At 50.8% G+C, this 22375-nt stretch overlaps 1 protein-coding gene across 1 annotated transcript in view; it reads right to left on the reverse strand.

Moving 5' to 3' along the window:
- Positions 1-22375, reverse strand: part of ERGIC1 (endoplasmic reticulum-golgi intermediate compartment 1) — a 105466-nt gene that overhangs the window by 36934 nt on the left and 46157 nt on the right. The window contains exons 2-3 of the mRNA XM_082456642.1: positions 14310-14371; positions 6492-6564 (exon numbers count right to left, since the gene is read on the reverse strand). Of these exons, the coding sequence (XP_082312768.1) occupies positions 6492-6564; positions 14310-14371 (135 nt within the window). The remainder of the gene's footprint in view (positions 1-6491; positions 6565-14309; positions 14372-22375) is intronic.

Here is a 22375-nt window from a genome sequence, read left to right on the forward strand (position 1 = left end):
AAAATGTTCCAGGGCCCCTGGCCTCCTGCCACCCCATGCCAGCACTGCAGGCCTGCCCTCAGCACCACTCGCGGGAGCCTGCCAAGGCTAGTTAACGTTATTGGCTGAACTGATTTTAAAAGGCAAACAGAGGCTAGAAATCAGCCCACCTGGAAGGAAAATCAATGCTTTTTGTGGATTCACCACTGCTGTTTGGGGGCTCCTGTGGGCCTGACTCCTCCTGTCACCAGCATGGGTGATGAGAACCCGTGGGGCAGTGGCAGACAGATGTGGGCTCACCTCCTGGCTCTGCCACTTGGCAGCTGGGGGACCTGGGACTAGTTGCTTCGCCTCTCTGAGCCTCGGTTTCCTCAACTGTAAAACTGGGAAAGCTTTCTATGAAGTCTGAAGATAGGAAAGATCAATCTATGGTAATAAAAGTCAGAACAGTGGTGGTGGTGGTTCCTGACTTGGGAGGGGGCTCCAGGGAACCTCCCAGGAGGTGGAGACGTGTTGTCTTGACGGGGCGATGGTGACACGGGTGTAAACACAGGCAAGCATTCATCAAGCCTCACCTTTAACATTCGTGCACTTTGCCGTTTGTACATCATACACATACCTCACGAGAAAGAAGGAAAGGAAAAAAGGAAAGGGGGGAGGAAGAAAAGGAGAAAAAGAGGGCTAATGGTTCTCGCTACTTCACAGGGCTGTGTGAGGACTTGGCAGTAAAGCTGCAGGCTGTCCCGGGGCCAGGGGTGTGCAAGTTATCATTTGTGTCTGAGGGCCTAGCACAGAGCACAGGCCCCTCTGGGTAAAGAGAATAAGGCGGCGTGTTGGATTTCCATGCTCTCAGGGTTCAAATCCTAGCTCTGCTACCCACTGGCTGGCTGACCTTCTACAAGGGGCTTTGCCTTCTTCACCAGCCTCAATTTCCCCAGATGTGAAATAGGGACAACCATAGACATAATCTTAGAAAAGAGCATGTGCCCAATGAATGCTCACTACTTTTATTGTTATTATGAACATCACAATGTTTACTGAGTTGATAATCACAGTCACAGAGACAGGATCTACCTCACAGCACTGTGGTGAGGATTAAACATGTGTGCAAGGCCCCTGGTATATTCTAAGGCCCACACAAAAGCTTGCCTTGCTTAGAACTAATCCAAGATGTCCCGGTTCTGAGCACCCAGCTGGTGCCAGGCACTATGCTGGGGCTTTTCACATATATCAGTACTATCTCATTTAAACAGCAAGCCAGCGTTTAATAGGAGTTACTGTTCTCTTTTCACAAGGATGAAACTGGGCTCAGAGGAAGGTAGATAAAAGATTGACTAAGATCGCACAGCCAGGAAGAGGAAGAGGCAGAGGCAGGATTGGACACTGGAGCCACTGATGCCCAGAGCCATGCTTTTTCCACCACATTCCACTGGGTGGGGCAGGACCAATGAAAGATGGAGAGGCAGGTGGTCCCCAAGCAGACCTGTGATGCAGGGGCCACCATCTTTCTGATAATCTGCAGATGCCCACCCTACCCCACCCATGGCCCAAGTACCTACAGGACAGGAGGTGCTAAGGGCTCCACTCCCTTTGTGTCCCTCAAGCCTCCCTCTGTCATCTCTACCCACCAAGAGCTGCAGCATCTGCCTCCTTCCCACCCGCAGCCCTGCCCCGGACGAGGGCTCCCTGAGCGGTAGCAGAGAGCTCGTGCTTACAACCTCTGTTTGGGGGGTGGGGCACATTCCAGGTGGGGGACGCCACACTGCGTCGGACTGCATGGGGGTCAGTAAGCAGTGGCCATGTAGGGAGAGAGGAAGAAAGGGACCAGGGAGGTTTGGGTGGGGGGAGAGTAGGTGGAATGTAACGGAGGGCCTTGAAATTCTAGGCTGAGGCGTAAGTCCAATGACATCTACAGAAAACAATTTTATTTGCTTTTAGAAGAGCACTTGAATACTTCGGATTCCTGCCCAAAGTCGCTGACCTCCATGCTTAATAATTTGATCTAATGGAAACTTACCCAGCAGTGAGGCTCGCAGTAAAGGGCTTGGGGTGGGAGTGGGAGGGCAGGGATGAGGTTATGCAAGCAAGCTCTCCGGGACCTTGAGTTTTAAATCTAGACCGTTCCAGGTGTAAGTAAGTGTACCTATTACCTACCAGGCAGATGTCCCCAAAGCATCTCTTTGCAGCCACCTAGTACTGCCCCCCCCCTTTCTCCAAAGCCATCACCCTGGGACCCTCAGCCCCTCTGCCTTGGGTCATCGCCCAGCCCCCTCGGGGGGGGCTTGGCTTCCAGGGTCACCCCACCCCAAACCCATCTTTGCAAGAGGTGATCTTTCCGAGGCACGAACCCCATCCCATCACTCTATGCTCAGAAGCCTTCAGGCCTCCCATTGCTCCTCCACGTGATGACCATGGCTCTCTACTCGGCCCTGGCTCACAATCCAGGCCTCAGAGTGGGTAAGCTGGGCTCCTAGGGAGCCGTCGAGCTCCTCCTCCTGGCTAAGTTACTGGCCTACCCACTCTGGGCCTGCTACTAGAGCGTGTGAGGACACAGTTCAAGGTAACGTCCAAGTTCCAACTCGGTGGGCAATGGCTTCCTGCCTGTGAGGCCACCTCCCCCCAGAAGGGCGCATCCAAGTCTCCCAGTGAACTGTTCTGACCAAAAAGCAGCAGCTGCCATGTCCGTGGGGCTCCAAAATGCTCTGGGCAGAAAAGGGCGGGATATGGGGATCTGGGTACCAATTCTATGCTTTAGCATCAGACAGGCCTGGGTGTTTTTTTCTTTTTTTTTTCCCTCCTGGCCACTCCACACAGCATGTGGGATCTTAGTTCCCTGACCAGGGATCGAACCTGTGCCCCATGCAGTGGAAGTGCAGAGTCCTAACCACTGGACCACCAGGGAAGCCCCGGGCCTGGGTTTGACTCTCGCGCTAACCACTTACTAACTGCACTGTGGTTTTAGCTTCCTGGTGCCTCAGTTTCCCCAGCTATAAAGTGAGACTAATGTCAACAGTAGTACTTGGCTCAAGGGGTTTTGTGACCTTTAAATAAGATGAGCTTGTAAAGTGCTAGCTTAGGTGGCTGGCATGTGGTTGCCTATTATAAATCACAACTGAAAAGTCTGAGTTGTATTAAGCTATAAATGGTCAATGGAGAGTTCCAGTTACTACGTTTTCTTGTTATAAATCCTCATCAGGTTGATAATTAAGAGCAGCCGGAGCCTGGGCAGTCACAGGCTGGAATGTTCTGTGGCCACGTTCTCTGAGGAGCCGGACGCCGCTCCCCTACAAACACAGAGCCTCAGAGCACCCTGGGGGGGCCACTTTCCCAAGGATAATTAATGTCCAGGTTGAAGTCCAATCACCCAAACAGGTTCCCCTCCCCGCCGGGCCGGGCCAGAATAGCCTCTTATGTCACTGATAACCACAGGCCAGCGCTGGAGCAATGTTGATCCAACCAGAGGTGACCTCATTTCCTTGGGTTACAATCTCATGGCGGGGGTGGGGAGGCCAACCCACTGTGGTCACAAAACTGCCAGGGAGGGCCAGCCACCCAGAAAAGGAAAAGAAGTGTGACCTGCGGTCCTTCCCGGATCAGCAGGGCTTCCCGGGGGTCGGAGAAGCTTCTGATAGAGGAAGGAGCCCAAGGTGCAATCCTCTGTCCTCTGGATTTTCCTGTGGAGCCCTCGCCCGCGAGGACTCCCTTTGGGCAACTCTTGCACCTTGGTCACAAGGCCGCAGAGAGAAAGGAGGCATTAGGGTCACCGCATCATCATGGATGGAGCCTCTGGCCCGGACAGGTCTCTCTTCTCACCCTCACTGCTCTGCCTCTCCCCAGCCCTCTCACTGCCGGTGGGGAAGTGCTTATTAGCCCAGGGCCAGACACAAGGCAAACACTGAATGAATGGCCCCTCGTGTTTTGATACCCCTCATCTCTCTTCCTCCCCGGGGATGTGGTGGGACCAGCGTGTTCAGAATGCCCCCAGGAGCCGGGAAGAGGAAGTCCTGGAGAGGGAAAGGGGACAGAGCAGTGGGAACACACTGTGCTCTTGAGAAAGAAGTGAGTCCTGCCCTGGTAAATGGAGTGAGCTGTCCGGGCTTGCTCAAGTGTCCTGCACGCAGCAGCGGGGCTCCTCCTGCTGCAGTCACCAGCTCTGACGTCCAAGTTTACCTGTTGGGGTGTTGCCAAGGCACTCTGCCTCATTATGGGCTAAGCTGACGGTCGGCTGAATGAATTGCCTCTCAGAATGTCAGCTGGACGTGAGGGAGGCCCCTTCTTAACTCAAGGGGGGGAGACAAACAAATGAACACTCACACAGTACTCATCACATGACAGGTGCCGAGTGGCCTTACAACCTTTTTCCTGTTAGACAGGGAAGAAATATGAAATGAATAAATGCCTGAAGGGATATGGATCTTAAAGTATATCAGGCACTATGTTAAGCACCTTTCAAGGTCAATAATCTTGTTAAAGCCTCACAAAATATCCCATACCTTCTCTACCTCCTATCTTGCTTTGTTTTTTCTTCAGAGCCCCTATCACTAATTGATACATTCCGTTGTGTTTGCTTGTGGACCATCTGTGTCCACCGCCTGCATTTTTGGCTTCTCTTGAGCATGGAGTCACACGGTAGTAAATCGGACAGACCTGATGCCTGACTTCTGAGGGCTCAGGACCAAGGATGATCGCCATTAATCCATGGCAGTGTACAGAGCCTGGCCTGACTCGGGTCCACCTGCTCCGTATTCTACTCTCGCTGCTTGCTCACTTTGCTCTAGCCACACCAGCTCTCTGTCTTCACATACACCAGGTAATTCCTGCCTCAGGGCCTTTGCACTTGCTAGTGTCCCTGCCTGGAATAGGTAAAGCCTTGCACCTGGCACCTGGGATACGGTCAGGGCTCCCTCCTTGTTGCTGTCACCTGGGTACCACTTCTCACCTGGCTCCGAACATGAGAGGCCTGCACAGAAACCCCCTCCCCGGGAATGGGGTGTGACCTGGAGAGACCAGCAGGTGCCTGGCACACAGTAGGTCCTTCATAATGCCAGCAGGTCTCAATTTCTGGCTGCTCTCCCTGCTTCCACCTCCAAATCATGATAGGATGACCCGTGAAATATCCAGTGGCCCAAAGGTGCACACTTGACTGGGACAGAGTCCAGGGGGAACAAAGCTCCTTGTCTGACCCCTGCCTGGTCAAGGAGTTATGTCTTGGGAAGCAGACAAGCTTCCCCAGACCTGGAAGGAAGCCTTGCCTCTGATGTACCCTCCCTTGTTTGGCCAGAAATACTGGGACCCAGAGAGGTTTGGCAACTTGCCACCTGTCACAGAGCAGGTGGTAACTGAGCAAGGACCTGGCCCTGGTTCTCCCAAGGCCTTGTCCAGTGCTCTTTCCAACACTCCATGAGGCTCCTGGGGCTTTGGTGCCATCAGAGTTAAAAACAGGATCAGAGAGAGACGGAAGACAAACTCTCCCACATCAGAGGAGGGCGGGAAGCTATATTCAGAAACGAGTTGGGGTGGGGGGGAGGGTACGGTGGGCAAGACAGTGGACAAGTCCCCTCACCTCTCTGAGCCTCAGTTTCCTCATCTATAAAGAGGGGACAACTACCTCCCAGGGCTGTTTGAGGATTAAGGCGGTAATGGTTACAGAGCAACAAGGACCATCTTGGGCTGAGCAGCTATGTTTTCAGTTTCCTATTGTCTTGTGGCTGACAGGAAACCAAGAAATTCCATGAGTGAGAAAGAAAATTCCAGTGTTGGACAGGGGAGTGGGTGGCCAGAGCCCAGCCCCGTGATGACTTTCTGGGTTATAAACATGGAAATGCAGAGGCTTGGAAGCCAGAGGTGAAGGCAGGAAGCTTCTGGGTCTAATTCATCTCAGAGGGGCATCTGATGAGGCTGTGACTGAATAATTCCAATGGCATTCGGTGTTACACAGGCCCCAGAGCATTTACTAGGTTATCTGAACTACAGATGATTCTAGGAACTGGGGATGGATTCACAGTGCGTCAACCCGCTGCCAGGAAGCCCATGCTGACTCCTCACCCAGTGTGGGCCTAGAACAGGGAAGGGGGCTTGGTTGAGGGGGCCAGGCTCCAATGTCAGAACCCCGCCCCCTCCACCGCCTCGGGTAGAAAGCTGCCCCCATTTTTCTCTGACTTCTTCCAGCTTTAACATCAAACGACCCTGTGATGACTCAGAGGAAAAAAAGCCCACTGGCCAAACACAGGGACGGCAAACATGAGCAAATGATTTCTGTTCATCTGCGGACCCGGGAGGTGCCTCCCTGACCCCAGAAGGGAACCAAAGTTTTCTCTTCAGCTTTAACAAAGCAATGTTGGTTTTCGCTCTGGCTTTAAAACCCTTTTAAGAAACAGAGGAGTCACTGATGCCACAGGCTTGGAAACAGGAGGTAGAAGGTTCGGAGGTTTCTCTCCGAGAAGCCCCTCTCTCTTCTCACCTGGGGTCCCCAGAAGCTCTGGAATGCCTCACCAGTGGGCGATGTAACTTACATTTCTGTCGTTATGAATCCGGTGAGCTCCGAGAGGAAGAGGAAGAGGATGAAGAGGCAGCAGCAGATAGAGACTGGAAGAAACAACACAGACACCCAGTTAAGGGTGGTGGGCACTGATGGAGGGAAGCCAGCCCCCCGACCCTGCCCTCAGAGAAAAGTTGCTTACAGGGAGGGGGACAGAGGCCCACAGACCCTCCCCAAAGCCCCTTCTTAGTCTTGGCCTCAATATGAAGCAGCCCCACTGTCAGAAAGGTAGACCACCTTTGGAACTGATCTGACCCTCCCGTGTGGACCTCCCCACCCCCCCATGCCCCCAAATAGGCAGATCCTCCAAGGGGCCAGCCCGCCTTCCCTCCATAACAGCATTCTCATGCAGAAGTCAGTCAGAAAATAAGGGCTGCAAATCGGTGGCCCACAGATGTGTTGTTTGGCTCGACTGATGGATATTTTAAAATTTGGAGTTGACATTGAACAATCCAGAGATTTCACATAAAAGTCCAGATTTCTGGCTGCTCCAGAACACTCAAGCCCTTGTTCCCACAGGGGCTCTGAGCTCACCAGTTTGTTACAGGCCCCACCATCCCCTCCTGCCACCCAGATTCCAAGGCTGAAGCAGAGTGTCGGTTGCCCTCCATCACCACCCGCTGTGGTCCCATCAACATTGTGCCCGTGTCCCCAGCAGAGGCGAGAACATGAGGATACTCAGTGCTGTGCTTCAAAAGAAGGGACAACTCTCTGTGGGAGTGAAGAGTTGGGGTCCTACAAGTCTGAAAGGCAGAGAGAGCAGAATGGAGCTCCAGGGTCGGCCCACATCACTTGGATTTATCTCGCCTGCCTGGCCCTTGATGAGGTTGGATTTTGTGACCCTGGACTCGCTCCTTGGGGCAGGACATAACGAGTGCCCCAGGGGCTGGCCCTCAACTCATCTCCAGATACTCCCCCTACATCTAACCACCCAGCGACCTCGAGCCATGTGCTGTTTCCTAAATATGCTATGGTTCCTGTCTGGAATGTCCTTCCCCATCTTCCCTCCTCCTCCTTGGTCATCCTCTCTGCCTGGTGAACTCCTACTCATCCTTGCAGGTTGAGGCCCAACTCAAATGTCCCTTCTGGTGAGAAGCTCCCCCAACCCTCAGAGGTTGAGCTGGTCACTCTTTCCTCTGTGTTCCCAGCCTCTAACTGAACACCTTCTAAATGTTATCTGTGGCTCTCCCTTTCACTAGACTGATAGATACCCTGGAAGGCAAAAACTCCACAGCTCCAGTGCCTGGCCTGGGGTTGGGCACACAGGAGGTAATAATAGGTTTCGTGTAAGGCAGGGAGCCAGCCCCCAGAATACAGAATAAGGGCTGAGTGTGCCTCATCTGGGTTTATCATAGAGGCATGTCGTGGGCAATGGCTCACACAGTGTGGTCCCACTACTCACGTGCTGTGTGTCCCTGGGTAAATTAACTTAACCTCTCTCTGCCTCAGTTTCCGCATCTGTAAAATGGCACCAGTAGTAGCACTTGCCTTATGGGGCTGCTTGAGAATTTCCACAACACAGAAACTGGACTTGAAATAGTGCCTGGCAGGTAATAATGGCCCAAGCATTAGCTCATTATTAGGATTTTCATCAGGGAGACCTTGGAGGGTGTGGTGATTTGGGGAAGGTGATTTGGCAAGTGGGTTGAGCCTCAGTTTCCCGCAAAGAAAAGTTCCCAGTACCACCTGCTGATTCGGCCACATCCTTGAGAGTCTGTACCTGGTTGGCTGAGCCATCCTGACTGACGCTGAAACCAGGTTATTTGTCATCATCACCATCATTATTATTATCCTCATCTATCTATGGCAAAATATACAGTCAAAGATACGTTCTGGGCTCCCCTGGTGGCAGAGTGGTTAAGAATCCGCCTGCCAACGCAGGGGACACGGGTTCGAGCCCTGGTCTGGGAAGATCCCACATGCCGTGGAGCAACTAAGCCCGCACGCCACAACTACTGAAGCCCGCACGCCTAGAGCCCGTGCTCCGCGACAAGAGAAGCCATTGCAGTGAGAAGCCCGCGCACCACAACGAAGAGTAGCCCCCGCTCACTGCAACTAGAGAAAGCCTGTGTGCAGCAACAAAGACCCAACTCAGCCAAAAATAAATAAAATAAATAAATAAAATAAATAAATTTATTTAAAAAAAAAAACATTCTGAGGCAAGAAGGCAGAGAACAAGTGTTTGTGGGGCACCTACCACATGCCCTGCTTTGGGAGAGTTAACAGATACCTGTCACGTCACACTCCCGTGTGAAAGAGGGTATGAGTCCGTGTGAGGGTGTAGAAATGGAGGCTCAGAAAGAGGAAGAGAGTGGCCCAGGGATACACTGGGTGGCAGGTGGTGGGGGGGAGGGCAGGAACCTGAGCGGTCTAGAGCCAATGCCCTAAGAAAAGGAACCCCGAGATCTCAGACTCCAAGTGAAGGGCGGGACAGGGACATCCCCAGAGTCCCCACCAAGCCTCCAAAACCACACCCAGACATGGGGCATACTAGAATGACTCCCCAGTTCTTCCAAACTTTGAAAAAGCTGTACAGGGCAGAGTTTAAGGGTTTTACTTTTTTTTGGAAGAAGTAATACATGCAAGTGATAAGAAAAATCATCAAGCTGTATAAAAAGGCAAACTGTGTGAGTCTCTTTCTCACTCCCGACCCACAGCCCCCTGCTCAGAGGTACCACCCTTACAGCCTGTGTCCTGCCATGGGTATACGAGTTTTTCATCTAATCAAATAACATAATGTACACATGCTTTCTCTCTTTTTTTTAAATTTAATTTTATTTATTTTTTTTGGCTACGTTGGGTCTTCGTGGCTGCGCATGGGCTTCTCACTCCAGTGGCTTCTCTTGTTGTGGAGCACGGGCTCTAGGCGCACGGGCTTCAGTAGTTGCGGCACGTGGGCTCAGTATTTGCAGTGCGCGGGCTCTAGGGCATGCGGGCTTCGGTAGTTGTGGCTCACGGGCTCCGTAGTTGTGGCTCGAGGGCTCCACAGTTGTGGCTCGCGGGCTCTAGAGTGCAGGCTCAGTAGTTGTGGCGCACGGGCTCAGTTGCTCCATGGCATGTGGGATCTTCCTGGACCAGGGATCGAACCCGTGTCCCCTGCATTGGCAGGCGGATTCTTAACCACCGTGCCACTAGGGAAGTCCCTGTACACATGCTTTCAACCGTGCTTTGCTCACTCAGCAATCTATGTCTAAGCAGGTCCCACATCAGTTTATACAGAGTGGCCATGTGGCTTGTTTGTTTTCATGGCATAGAAATTAATTTCAAATGTCTTCTCCAGCTGCTGAACAAATCCACTGCAGAAGACCAGCTGGCAATCCAAATTTCCCAGGCTCACATCCTTCCCCTTCTCACCTGCAAACTGCAGCTGTGATGCCTCCTGATAAAGAATCCCGCCAGGTGGGCAAAGCACCCTTCTCACTTGAAATCTCACACCTTTTCTGACCCACGTTTCAGAGCCATTATCACCCTTCCCACCCCACCTTCAAGCCCCAGCAACCCACAGGTTGCTGTAATGATGAACAGGCCCAAACTCGGGAGGTGTTTTTGAAGGTCAAGGCTGACTTAGGCCAATCCAGGTTTTCTAGCTGCCTTCCTTGCTCCAAGCCTGCAATCAGGCCCCAAACTTCTGACTCTATGCAGATTAGAGGTGGGGGGATAGGGATGGGAAGGTCTCCTTCTGAAACCTGCCTGCGTTGTCCCAGGCTTGGACCCAGCAGCTGGATAAGTGCAGAGTCTGCTCAGCTGAATCCGAGTATCCAGCAGCCCATGCTGTGTGTCTGCTTCCCCTACCTGGTCCCCAGACTGGAAAGACAGAGACAATGTCTCAGCACCCCTGGGGCCTCAGGGTCTAGCATAGTGCCTGGCTCAGAGGAGGTATGAAATAAATATTTGTTGAGTGAGTGAATGAATGAATAAAAAAACATGAAGGCAGGTAGGAAGGATTTCCACCAGAAAGGCCTTCTGATACTGAAGAGTTTTTCAATCCATGTTTGGGCAAGATGCTCAGGCTCTGTGACTCCAGACTTCTTCTGAAACTGACTCAGGCACTGGACAGTAGGAATGTGACGCCAGGAGGATGCTTGCTAGTGGGAGATCCGGTACAGCCAGCCAAGGGGGCACCGGACCCAAGACCCAGACACCAGCAAGTCAAGGAATCTGTGTAAGGCCACACGAGCACTTCAGTGGAGAAGGCAAAATTCAAGCCTCGACCCGTGAGTCTCCAGTGCCCTTGCTGGTTCCTTCACTTATTAATAGCACTTACCATGACGTCATGAAATGGCGTGTTTCTGCATCTGCCTGCCTGCTCAGCCATGCACTCTTCAAGGACAAAGACCGAAGCCCATTCATCAATTTGGTCCCAGGACGTGGCACACGGCCTGGCCCCAGACCTGGCTGATAAATATTTGTTCACTAAATGGTAGCTAAGGGCTGGCTTCCCGTGCTCACGCCTTTCCTCTTGTGCAAGGGAACTTGCCCTCTCACACACTGTGCTTGAGACTACAAATCAAACCACGTCCCCAGAGGGCCACTTGGCAGTACCTTCTGCATTTCACAATGCACATGCCCTTTGACCCGGTAATTCCTCTTCTAGGAAAGTTACCTTACAGAAATAACCATACAAGGATACAAAAACATATGGACAAGGATGTCTATAATAGCAATAAGCTGGAATCAGAACGCCCATCCTCAGGAGGCTGGTTACATAAACCGTGGGTCGGCCAGATAATGGAAAGAAGCACATGGTGGCCGTTCACGTGCTGGAATGAAAGGTGTGCAGGATGTGTCAGTTAAAAAAGGGCAGGGAAGGACGGTGTGCCCAGTACGCTCCTGTCTGTGCTTAAAATGACGACACAGGTATTTCAAAGACTGAATATGTTTTTTAAAAATTCTAGAGGGATACAGACCTGATTGTTAAACATACTCGATAAGCGACAGGACTGCAGAGCCTGCAAAGAAGTGGCCTGAGCTGTTGGTGGTAGGAAGGGGATAGGAAGCCTTGTTGGAATTTTTGTGACCAGGTTCATAAACTAATTGAACGGGTAGATGAACGAGCCCTTTTCCTCTTATGTGCCCCGAGTACCTTTTCCGTGGGGATCAAGGCACAAAGCGTCACAGCTTCTGCGGTCACAGACCCTCACGGGCTGTGGGCTCCAAGAGGAGAGTGATAAGAAGAGGTGCACGGTCCAAGCACTGAGAGTTTGCCACGTACCCCATACTTGACAGGCGTGATCACACTTAACCCCCAGATCAGAAAACTGAGTCTCAGAAAGGTGAAGTGACTTGCTCAGGGTCACCCAGCTGCTAAATGGGAGAATGAACCCAGCTCTGCCAGACCTGAAGCTAGCAGGACATGAATCCTGCTGCCTGTTTCCCTTTGTAGCAATAAAATGTTTTTTACAAAAATTCTCTCCCTGGATTAGCAATTTAAACTGTCCACATCTCCAGGGATGTGGACATCCAGACTCAAGAAGGCATCTGCAGCTTGGACGACCTAAGCTAGAGGCAGAGCCAGCCGGGGTGCGGGGATCCCCAAGGTCATCCCCTGACCTGATAATGGCCTGCCCTGGGAAGCAGCGGTGGACTCCAATATGACTGCCCGGCCCCAGGGCCCTGCTCAGGGGACAGTCCATGGGGAGGGTCCCTCTCCCACACCAAGCACTGGAGAGGCCCACCTCTTGCAAGCTGTGAAACTTCAGACAAGTCACTTCACCTCTCTGAGTCCATTTTCTCATCTGGAAAATGTGGGTAGAGCCTTCCTGCTTGCAAAGTGCTTTTGGTTTGTTTTTATATTTTTTTAAATAAACTTTACTGTGGAATAATAATAGACGCAAAGATAGTACAGAGAGTTCCCATCCGCCCTTCGCCCAGCTTCCCCTTATGTTAACATCTTACATAACCCTGGTATGTTTGTCAAAATGAAGAAATTAACATTGTCCAATACTGTTAACTATGCTACAGACTTATTAGATCACTAATTTCTCCGCTACTGCCTGTTTTCTGTTCCGGGACCAGACCTGGTATCCCATTTTGCATTTAGTCATCGTGTCTTTAGTCTCGAATCTGTGACAGTTCCTCAGTCTTTTCTTGGTTTTCAAGACCTTGCTACTTTCAAAGAGTCTTGGCCAGGTGTCCTGTAGAGGGTCCCCCAGGCTGGGGCTGTCTGCTGCTTTTCCATGATTACACTGGGTTGTGGTTTTGGGGGAAGATCTCACGGAGGTGAGGTGCCCTTCCCATCAAATCCCATGGCAGGCAGCAGGCATGTGACATCTACGTGACCTCTTCCTCACTGGTTGATGCTAACCTTTGTCACTCAGTGACGGGGCAGGCTCTGGATGTCTCCACCATAGTTACTACTTCCTTTCCATTCTCTCCTCTTTAATAGTGAGTCACTAGCCCACACTCCAGGAGAGGAGAGTTGAGCTGTACCTCTCAGAGGGGCATATATTCATAAATATTATTTGGAATTCCTCTGTAAGGAAGGTTCATCCCTTCTCTCCCATTTATTTAGATCAGTATGGACTCCTGGACCTTTTTCTTAATTCTTTGGGTAACAAGCCAATAATGCCATTATTTATTGTGTTACTCAGATTGCCCTGTGTTGGTCTTTGCCCTCTTTCAGGCTGGCTCCTGTGTGCTGACACACCCCCCACCCCCCTTTCTTTTCCTCTGGGCACTTTTTTGCTTTCTGGCACAAGGTGTCCCAGGCTTATTTTGTACACTTCCTGCCCCAGCCCTGCAATCAGTCATTTCTCCCAGGAGCCCTGGGTCCTTTTAGTAGAAGACTGGCATTCAGAAACCAAAATCTGAGTGAGAGGATTATTTTTTTAAATGGGTAGAAACATCCTTATGTCAAAAACTCAAATAGTCTAAAAGGTGTGAAGAGAAAAGTCAGTCTCCCTCCAACCCGTGAGCCCCCGTTTCCCCTCCCAAGGACAGCTACTCTTTCTTTTTTTAACTTATTTATTTTTGGCTTCGTTGCTGACGTGGGCTTTCTCTAGTTGCGGCGAGCGGGGGCTACTCTTCGTTGCGGTGCGCGGGCTTCTCATTGCGGTGGCTTCTCTTGTTGTGGAGCACGGTCTCTAGGCATGTGGGCTTCAGTAGTTGCGGCACAGGGGCTTAGTTGCTCCGCGGCATGTGGGATCTTCCCAGACCAGGGATCAAACCCGTGTCCCCTCCACTGGCAGGCGGATTCTTAACCACTGCGCCACCAGGGAAGTCCCTGGGGCAGCTACTCTTTTTTTTTAAATTAATTAATTTATTTATTTATTTTTGGCTGTGTTGGGTCTTCGTTTCTGTGCGAGGGCTTTCTCTAGTTGCGGCAAGCGGGGCCACTCTTCATCGCGGTGCGCGGGCCTCTCACTATTGCGGCCTCTCTTGTCGCGGAGCACAGACTCCAGACGTGCAGGCTCAGTAGTTGTGGCTCACGGGCCCAGTTGCTCCGCGGCATGTGGGATCTTCCCAGACCAGGGCTCGAACCCGTGTCCCCTGCATTGGCAGGCAGATTTTCAACCACTGCGCCACCAGGGAAGTCCCTGGGGCAGCTACTCTTGATGACTGATTTCTGGTGTCTCCTTTCAGAAACAGGTGATGCTATACCTTCCAGGGTTACAGTGAGGACAGAGAAGAGCTGAGGGACTAGAGGCGGGGCCCAGCAAGACGCCCATCATTTCTTCCCTCCTCCTGTCTCTGTCTTCCCTCCCTGGCCCAGCATTTCTGCAGAGGGCGGGCAGGCACAGGTACGGGGGGTGGGGAGAGGGTCGGGAGCAACAGGGAGGAGGGGGCTACTCACTAATGGCCCCGGTGTACGTCGGCTGTGTGAGGTCCTTGGGCACCTTCCTGTAGATGTCAAACCTGCGGAGAGCAAAGGGGACGGGGTGAGGTGGGCGCAAAGGGCAGGTGTCAGGCAGCGGGGGGAATGGTGCTGGCTGGTGTGCCCAGCAGCCGCCATTCTTTCCCAAACCAGCTCTCCCAAGAGGCCTGAAGGACGTCCCCTGCCCCCCATGGGATCCTGGCTCCCACACCTCCCTTGTCGCACTGCCTCACTACTTATCAGCCCCTGAGACAGATGGCCTGGACCCCTCATCTGATTCTGGTTCTTGGTTGGTCTTGCCCCCAGCAGAATGTAAGCTCCATGAGGGCAGGGACCTTGTTAAGTGTTGTCCCCTGCCGCGTCCCCAGACCTTTGCTTGGGCCTGGGGCACAACAGGCCCCTAGTAAGCACTGGGGGAATGAACTGAACCTGAGCGTTGGCTTTGTCTGACGCCGAAGGGAACGGGCAAGCGCAGTCTTTCCTGAGTTCTCTGACGGCGCTGCATTCTTGCCTGGCGTCACCTCTCTGCCCCCTCTTCCCTTTCCTGTCTCTGCCTCCTCCTGTTTCCACTCCCCACTTCCCCAGCTTCTGCAGCCTTCTTCTTGGAGATTCTCCTGAACTCCAAGGCAGGAGGTTAACAGAAAATCCTGCCTGGGGCTGACATCGGCTGGTGACAGCCCTGGCTCCAGCTCACGTGGGTTTTTGCTCAGACACAGAGCAGACGCCTTTCTTTCATATGGATCCCACCAGAGCAGACAGGGGTGGTGGGGTGGTGGTGGAAGAATTGGGGGCTTTGGAGTCAGGCAGACATGGGTGTAATTCTGGCCAGTTGTTTTAAGGGTTAAGGCCCTAGAATCAGACTGCCCTGGGTTCAAATCTTGGCTGGTCTTCTTCCTTGCTGTGTGATGTCAGGCAAACGACGTCACCTCTCTGAGCCTCAGTTTCCTTTTCTGTACTACTACGAGACCCCGCTAGGCCCCTGAGTAAGGGAAAGAAACGTCAGCAGAGGAGCTGACACAGAGCGTTCCCAGGCACTTGGTTTCTTCCCCTTCACTTGATGAGCAAGCAGCTCTAAGTCCACAGCCCGTTCCCAGCTCTCTGGTGAAGAGGCTGGCGGCTCCGCCCTCCAGGGGTGATGGGCTGGCGGATGGCTCCTCTTGGGTGATTGGGAAACAAGGCTAGTGCCGTGCTAACCCCAATGCAATGACTTGGAAATCTTGCATAAGATCTGATACTTGACTCCTGTGCATTCACTCTAATTATACGTGAAAGGTGCTTGGTTCCTCAAGACCTCAGAGGAGAAAACATTCCTATAGGCTGCAGAGCTAAAAGGTATCACTTTCTCTCCCACCTGCTCAGCCACCAGTCTCCTGTGCTTAGGCCCCGAAGGGCGCTAAAAACTGGGGCTGGGAGTGTGGTCAGGAGGGGTGGGGGCCTCATGTGACTCAACTATCCATACCTACTCACCTCCCTTATTCTGAAAATGCTGCCCACTTTACCTGTGGGAGGCATATTAGAGGAGAGAGTATGTACTGGGGAGTTAGCCTGCCTGGGCTCAAATGTGACCCCACCACTGTGTGACCTTGGGAGCGTCACTGAACCTCTCTGTGCCTCAGTTCCTCTGTCTGCAAAATGGGGGCAACAACAGTAACTATCTCACTGCATAGGGATTAGAACCAAATGACTTAGTGCATATAAAGCACTTAGAACCATGCCTGGCACCCAAAAGTACTATATCAGTATTTGCTGTTACTATGATTAATGTTTATTTGGCTGACATTTATGAGCACCTACTATGTGCTAGCCCTCTTTTAGGTACTAGAGACATGGAGATAAAATCAGCCCTCAGCTCTGTGTACCTGTAGTTTAGCAGCAAAGACAAAGAGGGAATCAAAAGGAGAATGCAGTGGTGCCCCACCATGGGGTTTGCTGGAGGTGCCAGATGAACCTGGAAAGGGCACCTGGGGTCATCTTGAAGCTTCCAGAAAGAGCTGATGTCTGAGGAGGAGGATGGGAGAAAGGGTAGGTGCAGGCAGAGACTGGTCCAGGTAGTAAGAATAGCAAAAGCAGAGACGAAGAATAGGACGGAGCCTGACGTGCTGGAAGGCTAAGTTTACCTGCCTGTGGTGCTAGGATGGGAATGGAGGGAGTGGATGCTGGAGAGGCAAGAGGGGCTTACAAGCCAGCTTCCTGGTCCAGTTAATACCTGGTTACTACCCTGGGCCCACAGCCAGAAACTGGGCCTCATGGTTTAATAAATATATGAGCCACCATTTCAAAACTGGGAGTTTTATGGGAAGTCAAAGGCTGCCCAGGGTAAGGAGCGGGGGGTGGCCTAGAGCAGAGTGTCAGAACCTGACAAGGGTGAGAGAGGGAGAGATGGGAGATGGTTGCATACAGGGGGCTGATCAAATATATAAATACAGTGAGGATAATGGGGGCCGGGTGCCTCACTGTTGGGGAAGGGAGGTATACATAGAGAGAGAAGTAGAATAAACCCCATGGTGTTAGAGTGGAAATGAAGGTATTGCTGTGAATTCATGGTTTTCAGCATACACAAATAGAGAAATATCCATGTGTGTAGACACATCACATATACATTTACTTCCTAGCTCGTTCTATAGAGAGGGTGCAGGAACAGTGACAGCCAGATAGCAATGAGCACATTTGGACCTCAAACTCTGGCTTCTAAATATCATTCTTTACTCAAAGGAATCAGCTCCTTGGAGAAATGGCTGATTCCAGGGATGGGTAGGGAAAATGCAAGATGAACTTGGAGTATCTTCTTATGTCAGAAAGCAAGAAAGAATGATGGGACATATCAAAAGGACAAGAAGCCAGCTTAAAGGGGCTCCCACTGGCCAAAGAAGGGGCAATGTAAGCATTAAAATCAACAATCACAGTAATAGATTATGACCCGTTAGATAAAATAGGAAGCCAAAAATCTACATAGATGTAAATAAAGAAATAAGTAAATCAAGTCTGATGAGGAATGGGGTACTTCCATACCTTCTAAGTACCTCCCCACCCCAAATCTTTATTAATCATAAAGGGAAAAAGAGTAACTTTACAGAGGAGAAACTTGACAGACATCACCGTAATCAAGTGACCAAAGGGAGTGTCACCAGTAAGGAGACACATCATGTGCCTCCTGATATGAAGTACTGGGGAGGGTACCCCATCACTCCTGTGGGGAACTTGCTCAAGTGTACAACCTCAGATGAATTATGAGAAAACATCAAACAAATCCAAACTGAGTGTCATGCTACAAAATGACTGGCCAGCATTTGTCAAAAGTATCAAGGACATGAAGGCAAGTAAAGACTAAGGAACTGTCAGAGATTGGAGGAGACTAAAGAAATGTGACCACTAAACCCTGCAGGCTGTCCTGGATCAGAGAAAGGACATCAGTGGGACAACTGATGGGATTTGAATAAGATCTATAGATTAGTTAATAGCACTGTAGAATGTTCTTTTCCTGGTTTTGAAAACGGTTTGGTTATATAAGATGTTATATAATGTTATATAACATTTAAGGAAGCCTGGGTAAAGGGCATATGGGAAGTCTTTGTATTATTTTTGCAATTTTTTGGCAAGTCTGCAATTATTTCAAAATGAAAAGTTAAGATTTTTTTTTAATTTAATGAAATTTTTTTTAAAGCTTAAGTGGGAGATTTCATGTAAAAATCCCACCCAGCTTGCTTTCTTTGTGTATGCTTGGTCCCTATAGGCATCAGAATTTGAGATGCTGGCTTAACAAATGTTGGCCAGGTGTGCTGGGTGTCAGGCAGAGTATGTCTTTGTCAGGAGAGGGAGGGGAGATGAAGGCTGAGCAAACGAAGGTCTAAGAGAGGAGGCGAGACTTGGACAAAACTACAGGAGGCAATGGCAATCAAAGAAGGTAGGTGCTCCGGAAAGAGTGAATGACGCAGACCAAAATCACTGCCATCCCATGTGGGGTGTGTTCCCACGTATACTTGTATTTAATTCTCACAGTAACTCTGGCAGATACTGATATCCCATTTTTCCAGGAAGAAGACTAAGGCTCAGCCATAAGCAACTTGCTCAAAGTCAGCAAGTCAATTTAGCAGAGCTGGGATTCAACCCCAAGTCTGGGTCCATAGGCCATTGTCCTTCCACTGCCCTGTACTTATGGGAATCAGTTTAGAGCTCATTGATTGGTAAACTAAAGTCTCAAGGTTTTGCTTATTTGCTTTTCTGAAGATGCTGCCCCAGAGAAGATGGGGCTCTCTTGGAAAACAGGGACCAGCGCAAAACACATTAATTAATTCAACAGGTATTTACTAAGTACCTACTAGCAGTGCTCTAGATGGTGGGAAAATGAAAGTGGTCAAGGTAGACATGGCCCCTGCCCTCATGAAACTGTCGGTCTAGCAATGCTGTTGGCTCCTTGAGAAGGGCCACCTAAACAGAATGTTCTCTGATAATGATTCCGTTCCCATGCCGCAAATCCAAGCTGGGGAGTGGTGGTAGGGTAAAGGGATAGCTGAAAAGGACCCTGGGTTCAGAGCTGACCACAAGCCAAGTGAGTCAGCAGTGAATGTCACTAAGAAAATGGGCCACCGGGAGGCTGGTGAGAACCCAGGCATGTGACAGATCAGGAAGTCAGCCGTCGTCTCTGGCTCACATTAGTCAGTCCCTCACTGCGGTGATGTGGTGATGCGATTAGATGTGGCCACCCACTGTCAAGAGAATGTAGAGGAAAGGGTAAGGAGAAAGGGGGAGAGGGGAGAGGATGCTTAGTGTACATCTAGCGTGTGCTGGACTCATGCTAGGCCCTGGACCGACGTGTTCTCATCTAATTCTCTCAGCCAACTTGTGAGTTGGGGATTGTTATCCCATTTTACAGATGAGGCTCAGAGGCTGCTGACTTGGCTAAGCCCTCACACCTATGAAATGTCACAGCAGGGATCTGAATCCAGGCCTAATTTACGTTCTTGTTGCTTTTCCCAACCATGTGGGGATAAACCAGGACCATGTGGGTGGAAAATACTTCTTAGGAAGAAAGATTAAAGAATTGGAATTGCTTGGCCTTAAATAGAGAAAGCTAAAGGATAGATTCTTTATGTTTGTCCAAAAATGCTCTTTCCCTGTCCTCCCCCTAGACTGTGAGTTTCTCACGGGAAGAACCTGGGCCTCCTTGCTGCCCAGCCCTGCCCGATCCAGGCCCTTGAGGAACTGATCTGAACGAATGGGTCAATGGATGAATCTATACAAAGATAAGGTCCACTGGCTGGCCCCATAAACAAGATTAAGATGAAATGGATGGTGGGGAAGCTGAGTGATGGGTCCTCAGGGGTTCCTTGTACTGTATTTAGACATGTTCACTTACAAAAAATGCAAAATGGGCTTAAATGAAAGCAAGAAAACAATCAACTGGACTTAAGAAAGACTGAGCTAGATGCCAGAAGAATGGGAGCAGTGCCCAGAGCCAGGTGGACCATAGGTTTGTCACCTGTTGGAACAGGACCCAAATGCGGAGACCCCAGGGGACCTCCTGCCTTCACCACGCTCTGCTGTTGGGTCTAGAAGGTGTTCTGAGATCACTGTGTCCAACCCATTCATTTTACAGAAGAGAAAACAGAAGCCCCAAGAAGGAGTGACTCACCCAATTCAAGGTATAATTAAACTCAGAGTATTTAAAACAAAAACAAGCCAATAAAAAGCTTGTGAAATCCTTGTTATCTCATGCTCTTGAAATGTCACATGCTACTGACTTTCAACCAGGTGCAATCTGGGCCCCCCAGGGGACATTTGGCGATGTCTGGAGATATTTTTGGTTGTCACCCCGGGGAGTGGGTGGTATCCAGCAGGTAGAAAGCCAGGGAAGCTAATGCATCTTACAATCCTACAAGGCACAGCCCCCTACAACAAAGGATACCAGCCCCAAATGTCCACGGCACTAAAGTTGAGAAACCCTGCTGTAGGCAGAGAAAACCTTCCCATGCGGGAAGCTCATTTCCCCACTGAGCCTATGTTCTCTCCACAGAGACGCCTCCAGTTGCCTCTGCTCCGTCTGGGTGAAGTCATGGCCATGGCCTTGATCGCCCCTGCAGTCTTTCCCTGTCCTTTTCTGCCCTGTGCCTGAGAAGGCACACTTGGAGAGAACTGGGCAAAGGAACCTCCAGGGGAAAAATAAAGTCCACCTGAATTTGTGACTTCTTATAAAGGTGCAGGAAGTACAAGTGTCACTATTTGAATCAAAAAGGTGCTCAATCCGTGCCTCTAACTTCATTATAACTTAGGATCAAACAAATTCCTTAGGATAAAATATACGTCAACATCGGAACTAGACGTCGATGAGAATATAGGATTTACTTAACAGAAATTCACCGTACAGGCCACATCTAGCCTACAGAGCGAGGGACGGCTGCATAACCTCACCCAAGATAAACACGCATAAGTCTTCTCCTGCTCCCAAGCAAGGAAACTGCCGCTGGAAATCTCTGACTAATGGATTTCTTCTGTAATTTCTTTTCATAGCAGAATGCCTCAGCTCTTGCTATTTTAACTTTTGCTGCTTGGGACCTCACTTCTCCCCTGCTCCTGAAGACAAATCTCAGGTCACCCTGTGGTTCGCCATGTGTGGGCGGCTACCAGGCAGGCGCTCGTGATGTCACTGTTTCCACGGCCTAATGAAGTTAGACGCCATTTAGGAGCAAGTCATTGGAAGTGACAAAAATAGGCAGTGAGGCTTTAGTTGGTTCTTTGGCCTGCTCACCCCTGCCCACCAGCCTGTCAGAGCCCTCGGTGTCAAGCCCAGGGAGCTGGGTGAAAAATGTGCTTGTTGGTTCACTTACTCATCTCTTCCACCTTACTGAGAACCGCTGGTGTGTGTGTGTGCACATGCACGTGTGTCGAAGGGCACACAGAGGTAAACAAATGGACGCACCAGAGCCTAACGCGGCTGGGAGAGAACGGGGCAAGCACCAGTTCTAATCAGCCCCAGAATCACTCTCACCGCCCCCGAATCCTGTCCTTGACATTCAAACTACTACTGTGAGCTCACACACCACTCCTCCGTCAGAAGGATGCGGAAAACATCTGTCTGTTTCCAGCCCAGATGGAGGAGCTTAGAGGGGGGAATAATAATAACAATAGCAATCACAGCTACACTGCTGCTGTCCCCATTGTGAGGGATCACGGTGCACCCAGCCTTGGACTTGGACTGTCCATTCATTAGCTCACATCCTTTGTACAGCCCTGTTCAGTGGATACCAGCATTCTCCCCATCTCACTTGCCCAAGATTCCGGGCCAGGATTCGAACTGCTGCAGTCTGGCCTCAGGACCTCTGCTCTGTCCACTGTACCCCACGCCTGCCTGGGACAGGGAGACAGGCTGGGAGCGGGAGGGGTAGAGGCCTGTATCTGCGGGAGGGCTGGGTGATGATGCCCTGTGTACACAGTACTAACACGCACACAGTTCTCTCTCTCCAGCCCATCCCCTGTGGCTCTCTCCCTGAATCTCGGTGCCCTTGTGAAGGTCACTCGTCTACAGGGTGACCTCCCAGCTTCAATCGCCTCCACCTGTGGCCTCTCCTGTCTCAGAATACCTTCTCTGACCACAAAGCCCTGGCCAAAGGGAAAGAGGAGTAAATTTGACTGCTGAGCTTCCAGAAGGCCCCTCTCAAGGCAGCCTTCCCCACCTTCCTGGGCGCTGTGGACGTATACATTCCTGGCACAGCTCCGAGACGGCTGCAGGGTCTTCCGCTCTTGCTGGGCTGGGACAGTCAGGTTTGTTCTTGAATCCACTGTGGGTCGTGTGCAGGGCTTGGCCCATTAACGGTATTCAGTAAATTCCAGGTGAAAATATAAAATGACGTAGGCACAGGGCTATTACTCACCGCTGCACCAGCTGTAACAGCAAACAACTGGAGGCCATCCAAACGTCCATCCAGGGGGACCAATTAATAAACTACAGACCATCCATAAAGTGGAGGATGATAAAGGGGAATGAGGAAGGTCTCTATAGAGTAAGAGAAAAAAGCAAACTGTGGAACACTGTGTTCTGTTCAATTTTGTGT

The sequence above is a fragment of the Balaenoptera physalus genome (genome assembly GCF_965194825.1).
Source record: "Balaenoptera physalus genome assembly, chromosome: 3".
NCBI lineage: Eukaryota > Metazoa > Chordata > Mammalia > Artiodactyla > Balaenopteridae > Balaenoptera > Balaenoptera physalus.